Source organism: Bolinopsis microptera, chromosome 8 (assembly GCF_026151205.1).
Source record: "Bolinopsis microptera isolate Bmic1 chromosome 8, MBARI_Bmic_1.0, whole genome shotgun sequence".
Lineage (NCBI taxonomy): Eukaryota > Metazoa > Ctenophora > Tentaculata > Lobata > Bolinopsidae > Bolinopsis > Bolinopsis microptera.
Window position 1 is genome coordinate 6036447 of NC_087079.1, and position 18346 is coordinate 6054792.

Here is an 18346-nt window from a genome sequence, read left to right on the forward strand (position 1 = left end):
TTAAAAGGAGGGTCAGTACCAGTACACTGATAAGTGAGGAGGGTAGAGTGGGGATGTTAAAAGGAGGGTCAGTACCAGTACACTGATAAGTGAGGAGGGTAGAGTGGGGATGTTAAAAGGAGGGTCAGTACCAGTACACTGATAAGTGAGGAGGGTAGAGTGGGGATGTTAAAAGGAGGGTCAGTACCAGTACACTGATAAGTGAGGAGGGTAGAGTGGGGATGTTAAAAGGAGGGTCAGTACCAGTACACTGATAAGTGAGGAGGGTAGAGTGGGGATGTTAAAAGGAGGGTCAGTACCAGTACACTGATAAGTGAGGAGGGTAGAGTGGGGATGTTAAAAGGAGGGTCAGTACCAGTACACTGATAAGTGAGGAGGGTAGAGTGGGGATGTTAAAAGGAGGGTCATTACCAGTACACTGATAAGTGAGGAGGGTAGAGTGGGGATGTTAAAAGGAGGGTCAGTACCAGAACACTGATAAGTGAGGAGGGTAGAGTGGGGATGTTAAAAGGAGGGTCAGTACAAGTACACTGATAAGTGAGGAGGGTAGAGTGGGGATGTTAAAAGGAGGGTCAGTACCAGTACACTGATAAGTGAGGAGGGTAGAGTGGTGATATTAAAAGGAGGGTCAGTACCAGTACACTGATAAGTGAGGAGGGTAGAGTGGGGATGTTAAAAGGAGGGTCAGTACCAGTACACTGATAAGTGAGGAGGGTAGAGTGGGGATGTTAAAAGGAGGGTCAGTACCAGTACACTGATAAGTGAGGAGGGTAGAGTGGGGATGTTAAAAGGAGGGTCAGTACCAGTACACTGATAAGTGAGGAGGGTAGAGTGGGGATGTTAAAAGGAGGGTCAGTACCAGTACACTGATAAGTGAGGAGGGTAGAGTGGGGATGTTAAAAGGAGGGTCAGTACCAGTACACTGATAAGTGAGGAGGGTAGAGTGGGGATGTTAAAAGGAGGGTCAGTACCAGTACACTGATAAGTGAGGAGGGTAGAGTGGGGATGATAAAAGGAGGGTCAGTACCAGTACACTGATAAGTGAGGAGGGTAGAGTGGGGATGTTAAAAGGAGGGTCAGTACCAGTACACTGATAAGTGAGGAGGGTAGAGTGGGGATGTTAAAAGGAGGGTCAGTACCAGTACACTGATAAGTGAGGAGGGTAGAGTGGGGATGTTAAAAGGAGGGTCAGTACCAGTACACTGATAAGTGAGGAGGGTAGAGTAGGGATGTTAAAAGGAGGGTCAGTACCAGTACACTGATAAGTGAGGAGGGTAGAGTGGGGATGTTAAAAGGAGGGTCAGTACCAGTACACTGATAAGTGAGGAGGGTAGAGTGGGGATGTTAAAAGGAGGGTCAGTACCAGTACACTGATAAGTGAGGAGGGTAGAGTGGGGATGTTAAAAGGAGGGTCAGTACCAGTACACTGATAAGTGAGGAGGGTAGAGTGGGGATGTTAAAAGGAGGGTCAGTACCAGTACACTGATAAGTGAGGAGGGTAGAGTGGGGATGTTAAAAGGAGGGTCAGTACCAGTACACTGATAAGTGAGGAGGGTAGAGTGGGGATGTTAAAAGGAGGGTCAGTACCAGTACACTGATAAGTGAGGAGGGTAGAGTAGAGATGTTAAAAGGAGGGTCAGTACCAGTACACTGATAAGTGAGGAGGGTAGAGTGGGGATAATAAAAGGAGGGTTAGTAACAGTACACTGATAAGTGAGGAGGGTAGAGTGGGGATAATAAAAGGAGAGTCAGTACCAGTACACTGATAAGTGAGGAGGGTAGAGTGGGGATGTTAAAAGGAGGGTCAGTACCAGTACACTGATAAGTGAGGAGGGTAGAGTGGGGATGTTAAAAGGAGGGTCAGTACCAGTACACTGATAAGTGAGGAGGGTAGAGTGGGGATGTTAAAAGGAGGGTCAGTACCAGTACACTGATAAGTGAGGAGGGTAGAGTGGGGATGTTAAAAGGAGGGTCAGTACCAGTACACTGACAAGTGAGGAGGGTAGAGTGGGGATGTTAAAAGGAGGGTCAGTACCAGTACACTGATAAGTGAGGAGGGTAGAGTGGGGATGTTAAAAGGAGGGTCAGTACCAGTACACTGATAAGTGAGGAGGGTAGAGTGGGGATGTTAAAAGGAGGGTCAGTACCAGTACACTGATAAGTGAGGAGGGTAGAGTGGGGATAATAAAAGGAGAGTCAGTACCAGTACACTGATAAGTGAGGAGGGTAGAGTGGGGATGTTAAAAGGAGGGTCAGTACCAGTACACTGATAAGTGAGGAGGGTAGAGTGGGGATGTTAAAAGGAAGGTCAGTACCAGTACACTGATAAGTGAGGAGGGTAGAGTGGGGATGTTAAAAGGAGGGTCAGTACCAGTACACTGATAAGTGAGGAGGGTAGAGTAGAGATGTTAAAAGGAGGGTCAGTACCAGTACACTGATAAGTGAGGAGGGTAGAGTGGGGATGTTAAAAGAAGGGTCAGTACCAGAACACTGATAAGTGAGGAGGGTAGAGTGGGGATGTTAAAAGGAGGGTCAGTAACAGTACACTGATAAGTGAGGAGGGTAGAGTGGGGATGTTAAAAGGAGGGTCAGTACCAGTACACTGATAAGTGAGGAGGGTAGAGTGGGGATGTTAAAAGGAGGGTCAGTACCAGTACACTGATAAGTGAGGAGGGTAGAGTGGGGATGTTAAAAGGAGGGTCAGTACCAGTACACTGATAAGTGAGGAGGGTAGAGTGGGGATGTTAAAAGGAGGGTCAGTACCAGTACACTGATAAGTGAGGAGGGTAGAGTGGGGATGTTAAAAGGAGGGTCAGTACCAGTACACTGATAAGTGAGGAGGGTAGAGTGGGGATGTTAAAAGGAGGGTCAGTACCAGTACACTGATAAGTGAGGAGGGTAGAGTGGGGATGTTAAAAGGAGGGTCATTACCAGTACACTGATAAGTGAGGAGGGTAGAGTGGGGATGTTAAAAGGAGGGTCAGTACCAGAACACTGATAAGTGAGGAGGGTAGAGTGGGGATGTTAAAAGGAGGGTCAGTACAAGTACACTGATAAGTGAGGAGGGTAGAGTGGGGATGTTAAAAGGAGGGTCAGTACCAGTACACTGATAAGTGAGGAGGGTAGAGTGGGGATATTAAAAGGAGGGTCAGTACCAGTACACTGATAAGTGAGGAGGGTAGAGTGGGGATAATAAAAGGAGGGTCAGTACCAGTACACTGATAAGTGAGGAGGGTAGAGTGGGGATGTTAAAAGGAGGGTCAGTACCAGTACACTGATAAGTGAGGAGGGTAGAGTGGGGATGTTAAAAGGAGAGTCAGTACCAGTACACTGATAAGTGAGGAGGGTAGAGTGGGGATGTTAAAAGGAGGGTTAGTAACAGTACACTGATAAGTGAGGAGGGTAGAGTGGGGATGTTAAAAGGAGGGTCAGTACCAGTACACTGATAAGTGAGGAGGGTAGAGTGGGGATAATAAAAGGAGAGTCAGTACCAGTACACTGATAAGTGAGGAGGGTAGAGTGGGGATGTTAAAAGGAGGCTCAGTACCAGTACACTGATAAGTGAGGAGGGTAGAGTGGGGATGTTAAAAGGAGGCTCAGTACCAGTACACTGATAAGTGAGGAGGGTAGAGTGGGGATGTTAAAAGGAGGGTCAGTACCAGTACACTGATAAGTGAGGAGGGTAGAGTGGGGATGTTAAAAGGAGGCTCAGTACCAGCACACTGATAAGTGAGGAGGGTAGAGTGGGGATGTTAAAAGCAGGGTCAGTCACATGGTTCATAATCTTTATCAAATATTCTCGAGTATTAAGTGTACCTCCTATCAGCACATCACGAGGGAACAGGTTGTGGATTCTCCTTTCTTCTGCTCGTAAAAGAAGCTTCTAGAATAACATTTGTTATTAAGAGATCATGTTACACACAGCACATACCGGAGGGTGACCTTACATATTGAGAATAATATGCAGTGGTCTTGTTGTGTGTTGTGTTACCGTCGTGTAAGAAAGGTTTAGTAGGAGTAATAAGTAATAAGTGTTTTGTTTTTGAGATATTGTTAGTTTTGTTCTGCTTATTTGTGTTTTAGAAAAGGAATCGCAGCCCTGCATTCTTAACAATGTATCGACTTTTATAAAGCTTTTTGTGCTACTACCTTCAGACCGCTAAATAGATTTAGTGCATCTTACCAGGGTGCTATTTTGAAATTAACATATTGTATTGTATTGTTTATGTAAGAGGTTCCTCTGTTGCATTAATCGTAAACTTTTTGAAGGAGTTTTCACAATGTCGTCGCCTCGTGATAGGATTGAAAATAAGATTGGCAGAAAGATTTTGGACAAATATTGTACGAAAAGAGATGAATTAATCATGATGCCCCCGTTACCTGCCTCAAAGTTTATTGATAAGCTCCCAGAAGATATTGAGTTGAAGGGTGTCAATGTCCAGGAAAAGGAACATCAGGACGCATATGAAGCAGAAGTAAAAGTCTATCGATGTATTGAGGAGATGGAGAGACACTATGTTGTTATTCATCAGTTCGAATATACGCACGAACAATATTCTGCATTTCTTCCAAACCATCAGTGTAAAAAGACAAAAAAGCAGACGAGGGAAATCGAAGGAGAATGTGATTTCTTGGTTGTAGGTGATCAGTTTGTTGCGGTGCTAGAAGTTAAAGGATTATCGTTGCAGTACACAGTAGATGACGGCATTAGGTTTAAGGGTTGCTGCAATAGCGCGAAGAAACAAAGGACAAGAACGAGTGATCTAGTAAAGTCCATGGAAACCTCAATGATGGTATACGAGTTCACAGTATTTCCTAATATTTCGATAGAAGAGGTGGAAGAACAGTATCTATGTGATGAAACATTATTGTTTAGTGAAGATATTGATAACTTGAAACATATCATCAGCTGCTGTGAAACATTTGCTTCACTACCAGTAACTGGGACGGTTGCGAAATCTGCGAGAGATAGATTGTGTTGTTGTCTTCTCGGACTGTGGTGTATCAACCAAAAAAACAAATTTAAATTAGAGATATGCAGCTTGTCTTATTGCATCGTTGATGTAAGTAAGAAACTCAGAAAAGCATTGGTTACAAGAAAATTAATCGATGAAGAAGAGAATAAGAGAAAAAAGAATAAGAAGAAGTATCCAGAAAATCCCCAAATGGTCGTTGCACCAGAACTCTTTAAAGAACATCTAGAGATAAACTGTCTAACAAAACACCAGTTAGATGTATTCAATAGCGAAAAGAGATTCCTGTGGGTGGAGGGCCCCGCTGGAACAGGTAAAACTATTGTAATGTTAGGAAAAATAATAGACCTGGCTCTCAACACAACACCTGAGAAGAGGATTCTTTTAATAACAGCAGCACATGTTGAAAGTCCGATTGTGCTTCAATATATGGAATTACTAAGCAACATCAGTGTCGATATAATGTGTGAGAGGATAAAGTATGACTACGAAGAGGGTGATACAGATGTAACTGATCAGTTGAACGAAGGGTACAACTCATTATCACAACAAATGTCTAAATGTAATAGTAAAATCGTATTGCTGGTTTTAAGTAAATGCTTATCTAAAAGTGTTGACAATTTTCGAACGAGTTTTGATAGTATTTTTATCGACGACTATCAGTTGATTGTTGATAATATCGAATCTAAACTTAGTAGCCAGGAGAACGATATCGTATCAAAGGGGCTACTACCTATCCTAAAGAACAGTGATAAAAGTGATAGAATTGTTTGGATATTTAGTGATGATGCGCAATCTATTCTTGACAAGTGTGCTCGTCTACACTTACCTGTTAGACAAATGTGTATCGCTAACATGGACAATCTAAAAGGATATTTCGTAAACTCAAAATTGAAGCTTTCAATAAATCTGAGAAACACATACGAGATTTCTACCGTGTTGTCCATAATCAGAAGAATATATGAGGAGATAGACTATACAGAATCTGCAACAGGGTCAGCAGATTGGCCACAACAAGTGGGTGGTCACTTTCTACGTGGAACGAAACCTGTCATCCACGTACTGAGAGATAATGAACCAGCTTCATGGAAGGGTATTCTGACCAAAGAGATAAAGAAGTTAAGAGAATCTGGTAGTTGTCTTAAAAACAAAGATATTGCAGTACTAATCAATGCTGGTAATAACTTAATGTTTGCAGCACGTACTGTTCGCACATCAACAGAGAGATGGGATAATACAGATGATAAGATATCGTTGCACAATAGTTTTCAAAGTGTGTCAGCAGAGTGGCCAGCTGTTATCTCTATTTTCAGATTCAGTGCAAATACCTTTACAGCTTCACTACCTGATAACAATACAAGGGAGATAGAGTTCAGTTTCATTATTCCTTGCCTCTACACTGCAATCTCCAGAGCCAGAGTTTACTCAACAGTGATCTTGTATAATTACACACGGAACCGTTGTAAATATACTGATAAACTTATTGATGAACTGAAACAGCGTGGTGACGTGTGTAGGATTATTGAACATTGAACAATGATAAGAGTTAAGAAAACAAGTGGATAAGAGATAAACTGCACAATAGTAGAACATATCAGTATGCTGATTTGCTGTGATATTTAAGTTGTGCTATATTGGTTAAATGTCTGAGACGGCCTCTATCTCGACACCTATTTGATTCTAGTCTTGCAATATAACGACATTCGACAATCTACTGAGTGTTGTCATGTTTGATAAATAATTCAACTTTATTGAATAAAAGCGATTTTTGTTAAAACAATTTATTCAATTCGTTGCCCAGTTAGCAAGTATGTTATCAGTAGGTTGTTATATTGTATTTTGAAACTTAATATGTACCTTTTTGCAAATAAAAGAGATTATCATTTTTAGTTATTCTACTTTAAATCGAAGCTTTTGTATTTTATCTTCTTTCTACAATCTACATACCCCAATCCCCATCACAAAATTATAAATACAATTAAATTACATTAAAAGCTCGGAAGAGGCCAGCTTTCTGTTATAACAATAAAATAATGTAGCTGTGATAAAAACATACCTATGGCGACACCAATAGGACTGGAAAATGCGAAGAATGCGACTGATCGGATATGAGTCTCCAGACTTTGTGATTCTTCAACAATCTTCACACCTGCACACAGACAGTGAGGTAAGGTTAGTAATGTTAGGAGTGTAGTTAGGTTAGTGATAGTAGGTTAGAGAGGTTAGGTTAGAGAGGTTAAGAGTGAGGTTAGGTTAGTGAGGAGAGGTTAGTAAGGTTAGTAAGGTTAGATTAGTGAGGTTAGGACAGTGAAGTAAGGACATCGAGGCTAGCATACTGCTTAGTGAGGTTAGGTTAGTGAGGTTAGGCTCAAAGTAATGAGGTTCTATGATCAAGGTAATTTGGTCTGTTAGAAATTAATCCAATCATACGAGGCGATCAACGGATCCTCAGCAACTTACAAAAAAGCAAATATTAAATTTTGAACTGACCGGATTAACAACCTTAAAAGGACATGGCCAAATTTCCGGTAAAGTCCCATCAAGCTAACACAGTCTATTTGAAACTTAACATTTAAACAAACAAACAATAACAAACCGAGAGCGAAGGCAAGGAGAGCTTTGTGGAGTGAGAGAGCACCGGTCAGAGTGAACACCATCAGCCAGTCTTTCTCGGATCCAACCGCCATTCCCTCCAGTATTGAGTGTACCTGAGAGCGTTATCTAATGTGTCACATCTTCTTATCCAGTGTTTGAAAACATCACAGGCCATTTCACCTGTGTCTATCCTTTTGTGGTACAGTTACTTCAGAAAGCTGCTTTGTGTGATGAAACATAACATTTTCCTGTGATTAAATCTGATTTCAGGTCCGCGTGAATACGCTAATCTGTGACCTATTGTACTTTTCACATCTCTACAACTGCAGCTGCTGCCTTTACACAAAGACTCATGCTGACACAGCCGTCTTCCGTTTTCTTTCTTTCGTAACCGAAATATATCAATACCCCGTATAGACGTAGACGTCCCATCACTTTTCAAGATGCAGCTGCTCAGCTGTTTGTTTATTGTGATAATATTTAGCCATACCCACTCAAAGTGAACTGAAGATCTTGAGTACCCCCGACGGTGTAACCGGTCCCCTACCATGTGCCTTGACCTGCTCCGGAGTTTCCAGATACAGCGAAACTGGCAACTACGGCTGGAAGAATCAATGGCACGGCTCAGTCTAGAAAGCTATCAACACTGAGGAGTGTGGGTTCGTCAGTGCTCCAGTTGTCACTGCTACTGTTACAGGATACTGGAGTAGTGCAGGTATATGCCCTCCTATCTACATTAAGCAACCATTCACTTCTGAGGTTCAGTTTTTTGTGCAGACGGTGGAGAATATTACTGCTGATCAGATGAGAGCGAGGGAGTGTGACGTGTATTGGAGTGCCAACGGGTACAACTGTTAGCAAGAGAGGGTCTGTTTTTTTGTTGCTAAATTTAGTTTTGAATTTTAACCATGAGATCGCATTTTTTATTCTGTTAAAACGTATCCAATAACCCTTTTCAATATTTTTTCAGTACATTCTGACGAATATCCTCTATGAGACTAGAAATAGATAAAAACATGTAATTGCGATAGCTTACAGAAAATTCGATCACAAGTCAAGAACTTTTTGTTGATGTAAAAAGGTTTAGGATTTAAAGATAATACTGAAAATAACAAAACTCACGGATAAAGCAAAGAGGAGCAGTATACTGCCAAAGCCTTTGAACTCAGTCGGAGGTCCGTGGTCGTGCGCATGTCCGGAACCATGCGCGTGCGCAATTCCGTCGTGACTGTGAGTGTCACCGTGACTGTGACCGGCGTTCTCTTCCGGGTTCACTGAAAGGGGTTTAGTTGTGCTGGTTTAGTTGTGCGGGTTTAGTTGTGCGGGTTTATTTGTGCGGGTTTAGTTGGCCATTTACGGTTTACATTATGAAGTAACAGCAGTCCAATAAATGACATAAACAAAAGACATACAAGACAGGTGCAGTGTAACCACACACAAAACTAGTGAAACGAGTGAGAAGAACGTTCCCAGGTCCCGCAAAATAACATGAGACTCTGCAAAACAGAGTTGCTATTTATTTAGATCACACAATACAGACACGTGATTACAATTATTGTGGGATTATGACGTAACAGTATGACGTCATAATTACGAACACCACGAAATGCTACAAATTCACTATTTCACGAGACAATCCTGAGATCTTCCAGCCACGAGTACAACATATTACACAACATATATAAACGTAGGTAACTGTCAGGTGAGTAAAAATAATATTGGTAGTGTTATTAGTTACCGTATACGTTAGCAGCTCGTCTTGAGTTTTGAACTGAGTTGTTGAGTAGAGGCTTCTTCTCCGAGTCGGAGTACTTCCTCTACAGGTTAGAGAGAGTTAAGTTGTTATCTGGTGTTACATTCTCTGGCAAAATACCAATTTGTATTAAGTCTCGAGTTATCAATTATCAAAAATTACACTCTTTGGTAAAATGCCAACTTGTACTCTAGAGTCTCAAGTCATAACAAAATACGGGGGTCTGAGACGGATCCCTTAAAAATAAAGACTCAACAAACTTAACCTAAGAATGTCACAACAGTGTCACAACAGTGTCACAACAATGTCACAATAACGACCCTGCACTTACCGCGGATCTAGTCCTGACTTTGTTCCCTGCAGCCCTCTCCATACTACCCCTGCTACTTGCACGTGTGAACCGTCTCACACGCTCCATACTGAAAATTTGTCATATTACAGCCGGGAAAATAGCCACTGATTGTTGTGGAGTTATCCTGATAACTCCTGATAACTTATCCTGGTATGATGTAAGATCAAGAATCTTATCTGGACCTTATGTTTATTTTATAGTTTTCTTGAGAAACTGTTAGATCAATAATTTGAGCTTAATTCGGGATTCCATGACACCAAGTTGATTGTGATAATTTATGGGATATTGTTGGAAAGTTCTCTTTTGATAGTTGGATGGTGAAGGCAAATCGAGTATTTTTGAACAAATTCTTCTAATTTTTCCTGAAATTTTTACTATAAAATAGAAATCGTGGAGTAATTTCTGTGATTTTATAAAGGATTAACCTGCAAATCGACATTATGATTAACCATGCTGTAGGTCACTCTATAGACCACTAGTCAAACCTACGAGTAGCATCTTCAGTCTCGGTTAAAATTGGATTTTCTAGGCTACTTTGGTCAAAAACCTGTTGCTCTGTGCGGGGTACGGGGCAACTGCGAGGGGTGGTTAAATTGGTCAGGATCCTATCTCATAGTTTTAAACTAATTACAACACTACAAAAAAGCATTAATAGGATTGTTGTTATTGTAGATGCTGCACTGGTGTATGGTAACTATTTGAACAGATAATCATGCGCTGCTTGGAGAAATAACACAAACTGAATAATAGATTAAATATTTATTTATCAGATCTTAAAGCGGAGATCGGCAATTCAGTAGTGTGGCATAACACGGTTAACGCACGGTTAAGGCACGGTTAAGGCACAGTTAAGGCACGGTTAAGCGTGCGTTAACCGTGCGTTAACCGTGCCTTAAGCGACCATAATGGTTGCTTTTGGGCAGTTTGTGCCTTAACCGTGCCTTAACCGTGCGTTAACCGTGCCTTAAGAACCGTGCCTTATGTAACCCTTGTGCCTTAACCGTGCCTTAACCGTGCCTTAACTGTGCCTTAACCGTGCCTTAACCGTGCGTTAACCGTGTTATGCCACACTACTGAATTGCCCGGAGATCTAATAAATACACACACAAAATACCGACCTATCAAAAATGTTTATCTCGTCCTCGACGAAACTATCAGGAATGTGAAGCTGCTCTTCGTTGCCCTCCTCATCTTGTACCGTGTTGGAGTTACAGCAGAAGGTTTTTAGAGAGTCCCTTGTCGCCATCCAATCCTGTTATCGGTGAGGTGTTTAAATTAACACCAAGTCCCAACTTTTAGAAATATGTTTGAGTTTTTGGGAGTGTTTTCGGTGTTGATGTTTTAGGTTTTTTTGACAAATGATTTCACATTGAAAGAGAGATCAAGTCAGACATGTTTTCTATATTAGATACCACAACCTTTCTTAGATTACTCAGTTCACTACAATAGACAGCAAATTGCAAAATCAACATAAAATGACATAGATATTGTGTTAATTATTTTATTTAAATAATTGTGTTAATAATAACCTGGATGGTATGAGCTAACATCTCCACAAAAACAATCAGCAAGAAACCCAACCCCACAGTTAGGGTAGCTATTGGGTAATCCAACTTTATATCATTCTGTTTGAGTCCTTTCTCCACATCCTCCATCACTTCTGGTAACAGGTGAAGTAGGGTCGTGCCCATCAACACTCCTCCTGGAGGTGTAATAATGTTAGTGTCACAATAGTGTCACAATAGTGTCACAATAGTGTCACAACAGTGTCACAATAGTGTCACAATAGTATCACGATAGTGTCACAATAGTATCACAATAGTGTGACAATATACTTTTCTTATTATTAGTGAGGTTTTTAAACGTATCACAGGAAACATGTGAAAATGCTAAATGGAAAATTCCCAAGATATTTAAAAAAAGATGACGAATGACAATTGACAACGATTTTCCATTACTGAGCAATATTTGTAAAGTTTGAATAACTGAACCACAAATATAAAAACAAGAGAAATTCTCACCTGCAATACAGTTAGCGACACTGATGTATTTCTCATTTCCCGATACTTTGAGAGCTCTGGGTATAAAACCAAAGACTATAGTAAGTATCAGCAGTATCGCTAGGGATATTATCTTGGCTTCCCATGATTCCATAGCCATGGTCCTAAGAGAGTATTAGACATGAAGGGATCAGCTTTCACTAAGAAGCCTTGTCATGATTCCCTTAACCAAAAGGATGTTGAAAGAGATTACGCCCTAGTTTTATGAGGAAGGTCAATGTAACTCAATCTGAATAAACAAAAGCTTCTCATTTTGAGACGATCAGGAAACTTTAGTATGCGATAATGAAAGCAATAAAAACCGTGTAATGTCATATCAACATATTCAACAAGTGCAACTGTTAATATTCCCTTACAAAGATTATAAATAAATTATAAAACTTAAATAACTTATAAAAATCTACCAATTGCAATGATGCCACTAAATTGAACCTTCAATTATGCAACTTCGATAAACTAAAAAGAGTTTAAAAACGCTCATTTTCCATTCTCCTTCTCAATATTTTGAGAAGTTCTGTGAATTTTACCGCTCACTTTTCGATCCCAACCGACAAAATATTTGCAAAATTCTGCTTTACTATTCTTATACGAGGACTCACACTTGAAAAATAGATACTGCCTACTAAATTCATCTTTCTCCAAAAGTGGCTTGGAATCTTGGACTGAAACATTTCCCCCAGATTCTAACAAAGAAGAAAGTACAGTGGCCTGCTTCAGCATCGCTGCTCTGCAAACGGGCAGCATTATTTTTACTTGGGATGAGGATTTTGTAGCGCCCTGAAGCTTACCTTTGACACCCGCCCATTGCAGATCTTGTTCACCGTGTTTCATCCACAAGAGGGAAGAACTTGCAGCTATGACGTCACCACTTGCAGCTATGACGTCACCAATTGCAGCTATGACGTCACCACTTGCAGCTATGACGTCACCACTATTACACTTACAATTGTTAGCACTGTTAACAAACGCATCCTCTACTTTTAGTATTTGTGGGGGTGGTAACAAGTTGTCTGGGAGACGGTTTAACAGGGCTCGTTTTACACTGCTCATAGAAAAATCCCCTCCAATACAGAAGGAAGAGAACCGGATAGGAGCAGGTAAAAACTTTGACAATAGGCCCCCTTGCAGTCCCAGAAACTGCCTTTTCATCAGTTTATCAGAGCAACTCAGTGAAAGGCAGACTGGTCCTCGACCTGGTTTTGTCCTGAGAACTGAAGTTTTCCGCCAGGATCTGGCTTTGAGAGTGTCTGTGTGGAAGTTGTCCGAAAGCAAGCATTTGGCTCCGGTTCTGGACATTTGGTCTAGTTGGTCTAGTTTAGGGTGTTTAGAATATGAGGAGTTACATTCTGCGGACGGTCGTTTTCTGGTAGAAACACAGTCATCAATATTATCAGTTACAGATTTGGATTCTTTCTTGTCAGTCTGCTTAGGATCTGATTCAGAGATAGTTGCGTCACCACACATTACACAGGAAGAATAGAAGTGAAGAGTGACCCCCTCCTTAACTACAAACCTCCCATCAACACCCTTCTGTAAACACAAACCACCACCACTTTTCAGACAAGTTGTAATATCCTCCACTAAAAATAACCTGAATAATCTCAAAGACAGCACCTCCGCATGACTATCCGATACAATGTGCGGAGTTTTCTGTTCTTCGCCCACACATTTGGTACCTGTTGCCATGGTGAGGACAGTGAGGTTGCCAGAAAGTTCCATGACAACGGCTGATAAAACCGTCCATTGGTTAGCTGCTGGTTTTCCTTTTTTAGGAAGCGTGTTGTAATGTTTGTTACACAGATCATTGATCTTGCTACCGAGACTGTCCATCGCCCTTCTGGAGTTAGTTATAAAATGAGCTGGGATCATGTGATGGGTTTTCCATCATAAACAAAAAATAGTATATAAAACCAAATATATTGCTCATTAATCACTTACTTTTCTATTGTCTAGGGAAAAATCAGAGTAAAAGGAGAAATTCTTCTAGAGATTTAATAAATAAGTTACATCCTAAATTTAAAATGTTTATAATATTTAACATTGACCACATGACTTGGTTATACTAAATATCATAATTTGTCTTCAACTTCTGTCACAACTTCAGCTGACTCGATACATTCTTCTGATGATCTATTTGACACATCACAGCTGACTGAGGAAGCATCAGAGTTCACTTTATCTACAAGGGTCTTCTTATCTAGAGAGATCTTCTCATCTAGAAGTTTCTTTTCCTCTAGAAGGTTCTTCTCATCTACAAGATTCTGTTTATGTTGCATCACGTGACCACTACTTCTAGCTACAGCTAGAGACTCCTCTTCATTATCATGTCTCTCCACGAAGTCAGCCCACAGCGGATCTATACTCCTCCACCTCTCTTTGTAAAGATCATAAAACGGGTAAATATCTTGTTTCTGACCCTGCGTGAACAAAAGCCCAGCTAGTAACCCTGGCAACATCCCCAGACCCGCTGCCACGACCTTCTGTCTGATACCTCTGAACTCGGAACTAGTAGTCATCAGTGTCACCAACATGGCACCAAACCCGGCTGAAACAACATAATGGGAAACACGGTCCCTATCATCCCGGTAAACCCCCGCCAGAGCCGGAACCCCCAACAAAAACGCCACGAAAGTAAAAGTTCGGATCATGACAGGGATACCGTACCCCATAGCTCCCATCCACCTGAAGTTAGACCTGACCCGCCACATGGACAGCCTGCTCTCGTAAATAGTGAGCTCGTTAACCTTGGTGAACTGGTCAGTAGCGGCTCTGTAACCTTGGTACGCTGCCAGCGCCCCCACGGGGAGACACAGCATGTAGCTAGTAACCCTCCAACACTCGTACCTGTCATTTTAGGTGTAGTTATGTGACGTGATGTCTACATGAGGAATGGCACGTGACGTGATGCCTATATAAGGAATGGCATGGCACGTGACGTGATGCACATAAATAAATATACGTGTAGCACGTGAGATGATGACCTTAAAAGAAGAATCTTGTGATATTAAGTATTAACTGGTTGTTTCCTGAGTCAGTGAGAAGTAGAATATTAGGCATTTGAAAATGGAATTGAGGATTATTCAAGGGAGACACCCCCGTATTAAACATCATGTCAAACTATGTGTTATATATAATAGTACTAATATAATACTAATAATACTAATAGTATTAATAACAGTACCTGTCTATTTGGTATTTGGAGCGAGGTTCGTGGGTTGGGTCCCGGTATTCATTATCTTCGAACAGTCGCCGTAAGTTACGGAGTCCGGCACTTTGGTGATACCACGTGTGAAGTGAGCTTCGTAGTTCTGTGTAATAACCCATCTCTGTGGCACTGTGCTGTCAGAGGAGTTTGTTGTGTGTTCACATTCTGTAATATGGTGAGATTTTATAGTTAATTAATCATAAGACCACATTGGCAATTGTGTGTGTAATTCAAAATATCGTAACTTATGAAAACACGATATATCATATCCAGTCTATTGAGAGCATACAACGCCTGTTCACAAGACGGATTCTAGGGCTCAAAGACACCGACTATTGGAATAAACTGAAGGAACTGTAACATTCCTGCAAAGACGCCGAGAACTCTACACTACCATAAAAGGAAAATAAAAACAAACGAACAATAGGTTCAATAGGTAGGTTCAGAACTAGAGCTACCCTACAGGAAGAGGGAAACGTTACATAACAAAGAAGGAAACGTTACATAACAACATTAACAGCAGGATGAATGTTTTGAATTACTGCCACAGAAATAATATTAGTGGGAATGTAAGAACACTAACTCCGCTATCAAATGAGAAAGGAGTGTGAACCTTTCACTAGCCAATAGGATCGCAGCATTATCAATTATACAAGATTGAATATTCTGCAAAGTCCTGCTTATTAGATTACCTCAGCGTAATGTAACCACGGGGCGCAAAGGTCACCACTTACATGTGTTCATTCCAAAAGAATTGTAATAAAACCCCTGAGTGAATGTGCGCAAAAAGTCCCGTGAACGTTATTGCAGCTAAAATTAGATCAGTGTGACATGTTAGTCTTACTGTTGAATGAGGAGAGAGTATGGAGCGCTAATATAATAGCCAATCAGATCGCTGCACTCTGCAGAACTGCAGACACCAACGTCTCAGAACTCATTGAATTACCATAAGGACGCAAAGATAATCAGATTACCACAGGAACGCAAAGGTCACCGCTTAACAAGAGGATATACTGCTAACACCCGCATTATTTAGAATATTCAGAAGTATAATTATCATTGTACCGAGTTACTTCATACTGTGGACGGTCTAGTATTACAATAAACATCCTACACAAAAGGAGTAGACCTGTACGATGTTGTGAAAGTAAAAATACAGTTGCGCAATGGAGACCGTGTAGATAAGATGAAAATGATGAGCTGATGTAAGAAACAATATTTCCGATCACCCGATCACGTGACAGTTTCACTGTAGTAGTTGGGAGGTGGTGTATTGTTAGCCAGCATCTTGTGAAAACTGGTTACATGTTATAGCCAGTTTGGTAAGTTTTAAATTATATGGCAATGACATCCTTTGATTGAAATATTTCACAACACATTATACTGTTAAAATGACTTTTTTCTTTTCATAACCAGGTAGATTCTGTTTGACATGGAAACAGACAACAATACGCCATATGTTATCAAAGATGATGCGGAGAGATTCAATTCTGGAACTTAATTGTTCTTCTTGCGTCGCTTATTATAGGGAACAGAGTCATTCTTATAGCGAATTTCAAATAACAAGCCATCAAACTCCATTAAGTGATACTAACAGTGATAATAATAACAGATTTAAATAATAACAGTGATGCAGCACATGGCTGATTTTGACTTGATGTAAGCTGTATTAACACATTCCAGGAACTCTAGCAACAATCGCAGATGTTTGAATGATGGGGTGCTACTGTGTCATGTTCAGTATAATATCAGCTGGGTCTGTGAGCCAGTGACTGTGGTCCTGACATCTGCTATGAGCACTCTAAAGCTGACAATGGCTAAATATCCTCTAAGAACTGGTGCCTGGTTCAAACGTTTACGACAAAAAATAGGTTCTTTTTGGTGGCTTGTGGTGCTTAGATGCTACACTCCATTACTAGTTATAGATATTATGTGTATTGTTTTTTGAGCATGTATACGGTAAATCTGGAAAGAGGAAGATCTATTGAAACTAAGAAAAAATAAAAACTTGATTGCCAAAAACTGCAAAGATTGTTCTGGTGCAGGCACGTACTACATTTCTATTCGAACGGGCTGAAAATTCATTAAAATGAATACAGCGCAACATATGTTTAATAGCCTGGAGGCCATCCTATCCAAATAATAACATTTCCGAGGAAGTGTTAGTTCTAGCCTGGAGGTCCTTATGTTATTAGGTATTAGGCAAGGTAAGTGGCGTGTGGCAACCACTTTACCACAAATCGTATTAGGTACATGCTATTCCTTTCTTAAAATTCAATTTTTAGTAAAACAGGACCTATCAAATTAAATCGAAAGAAAAGTAATCGCATCGAGCTTGTTGTTCTAAGCGGGGGGGGGGGGGGAGGGGGGGGGGGGGGGGCGTGGGGGGATCAGGTACTAAGTTCTGTACGTGACGTTGACAATTGACTAAGTGTAATTTTGGAATTTTGTCAAAAGACCCACCCACCCCCTTCGCGGCTTTTGTGGTACTTTTGTCTTGGTATATAAAATAATACCCACCTATAAATTGCTTTAAACAGCTCATTAAACATTAGGAAATGGGCAACAAAGTTAGAGAAAAAAAAACCCATTCCCAAAATTGAAATTTGAGATAAAATGGGTTTTTTGGGGTTGGAGACCCCCCTTAGTACCATGTACTAACTGTATTTCTGGAAAATGTACCATGTACTAACTGTGTTTTGTAAGAAAATATGACCCTCCCCCCACCCCCCCCCGCCCCCCCCCCCCCCCCCCCCCCCGTTCTAAGTACAGTATATAATCTAGATTAACCCAGAAATATGGAGCTATAAAGATTCACAAGTGTATTAAGTTAAGATCTTGATCCTGGGCATAGCATGTGATAAGAGAGAACGATCGGGGCAAATGATGGGATGGTCACCAGATCGAGACGAGGTAAGTGTAAGAGGGGAGCACCATATCTCTTATTAAGGCTGGGGGTTCACCCTGATTTTTTTGTGAAACTTGGTTTCGAGATAGCAGTTGACCAACAAACTAGGACCAGTGACCGAACTTTTGAGAGGGTCCCTGACCCCAACCGCCAAACGGTGCCCGCGGGGCAGCCACGCCCATATTTGGTCCAAATCAGGCCCAATTTAGCCAAATACCCTGAACATGCCCAAACCCCAGATTTTAGGTGCTTTACTTGTAGCTAGTGGTCCCCTGAACTCGTATATGAAGTTTCATCAAGATTGGACAAAAAATGACTGAGTTATGAGCTAAAAACTATATGCCCATATTTGGGCATACGCACTAAATTTGATCAATTTTGGCCCATAAATTAGTCAAATATCAATATTTTTGAATGAAACTAACTTTATATGAAAGGTAAGCCTAAACTACACATTCTCTATGATTATCAGCTCAATATCTACCTAACTGTAGATTCTG

The 18346-nt window shown here is 40.9% G+C and overlaps 2 protein-coding genes across 4 annotated transcripts in view; both read right to left on the reverse strand.

Annotated features, from left to right (window-relative positions):
* LOC134820268 (protein zntC-like) overlaps positions 1-11934 on the reverse strand; it is a 45294-nt gene extending 33360 nt beyond the window's left edge. The window contains exons 1-8 of the mRNA XM_063830505.1: positions 11695-11934; positions 11203-11375; positions 10792-10925; positions 9653-9740; positions 9307-9385; positions 8691-8842; positions 7570-7681; positions 7030-7122 (exon numbers count right to left, since the gene is read on the reverse strand). Coding sequence (XP_063686575.1) covers positions 7030-7122; positions 7570-7681; positions 8691-8842; positions 9307-9385; positions 9653-9740; positions 10792-10925; positions 11203-11375; positions 11695-11833 — 970 coding nt within the window. The 5' untranslated portion in view covers positions 11834-11934. The remainder of the gene's footprint in view (positions 1-7029; positions 7123-7569; positions 7682-8690; positions 8843-9306; positions 9386-9652; positions 9741-10791; positions 10926-11202; positions 11376-11694) is intronic.
* Positions 11935-11939: 5 nt separating this feature from the next.
* Positions 11940-15128, reverse strand: LOC134820267 (tRNA-specific adenosine deaminase 1-like). 3 transcript variants are annotated; one of them, XM_063830503.1, is made up of 3 exons: positions 14915-15128; positions 12678-14577; positions 11940-12629 (listed from the first exon to the last, which is right to left on the reverse strand). In XM_063830503.1, exons 2-3 carry the CDS (start codon positions 13600-13602, stop codon positions 12211-12213), a joined length of 1344 nt encoding a protein of 447 aa, XP_063686573.1. In that variant the 5' UTR covers positions 13603-14577; positions 14915-15128; the 3' UTR covers positions 11940-12210. The 3 variants fall into 3 exon arrangements, with proteins under 3 accessions (XP_063686573.1, XP_063686572.1, XP_063686571.1); XM_063830502.1 differs by having other exon boundaries at positions 12672-14577; XM_063830501.1 differs by having other exon boundaries at positions 11940-14577.
* Positions 15129-18346: the final 3218 nt, after the last annotated feature.

Excerpts from the sequence above, each read along its gene's own strand:
- LOC134820267 (XM_063830501.1), bottom strand. The coding sequence starts at position 13,602 with ATGATCCCAGCTCATTTTATAACTAACTCCAGAAGGGCGATGGACAGT.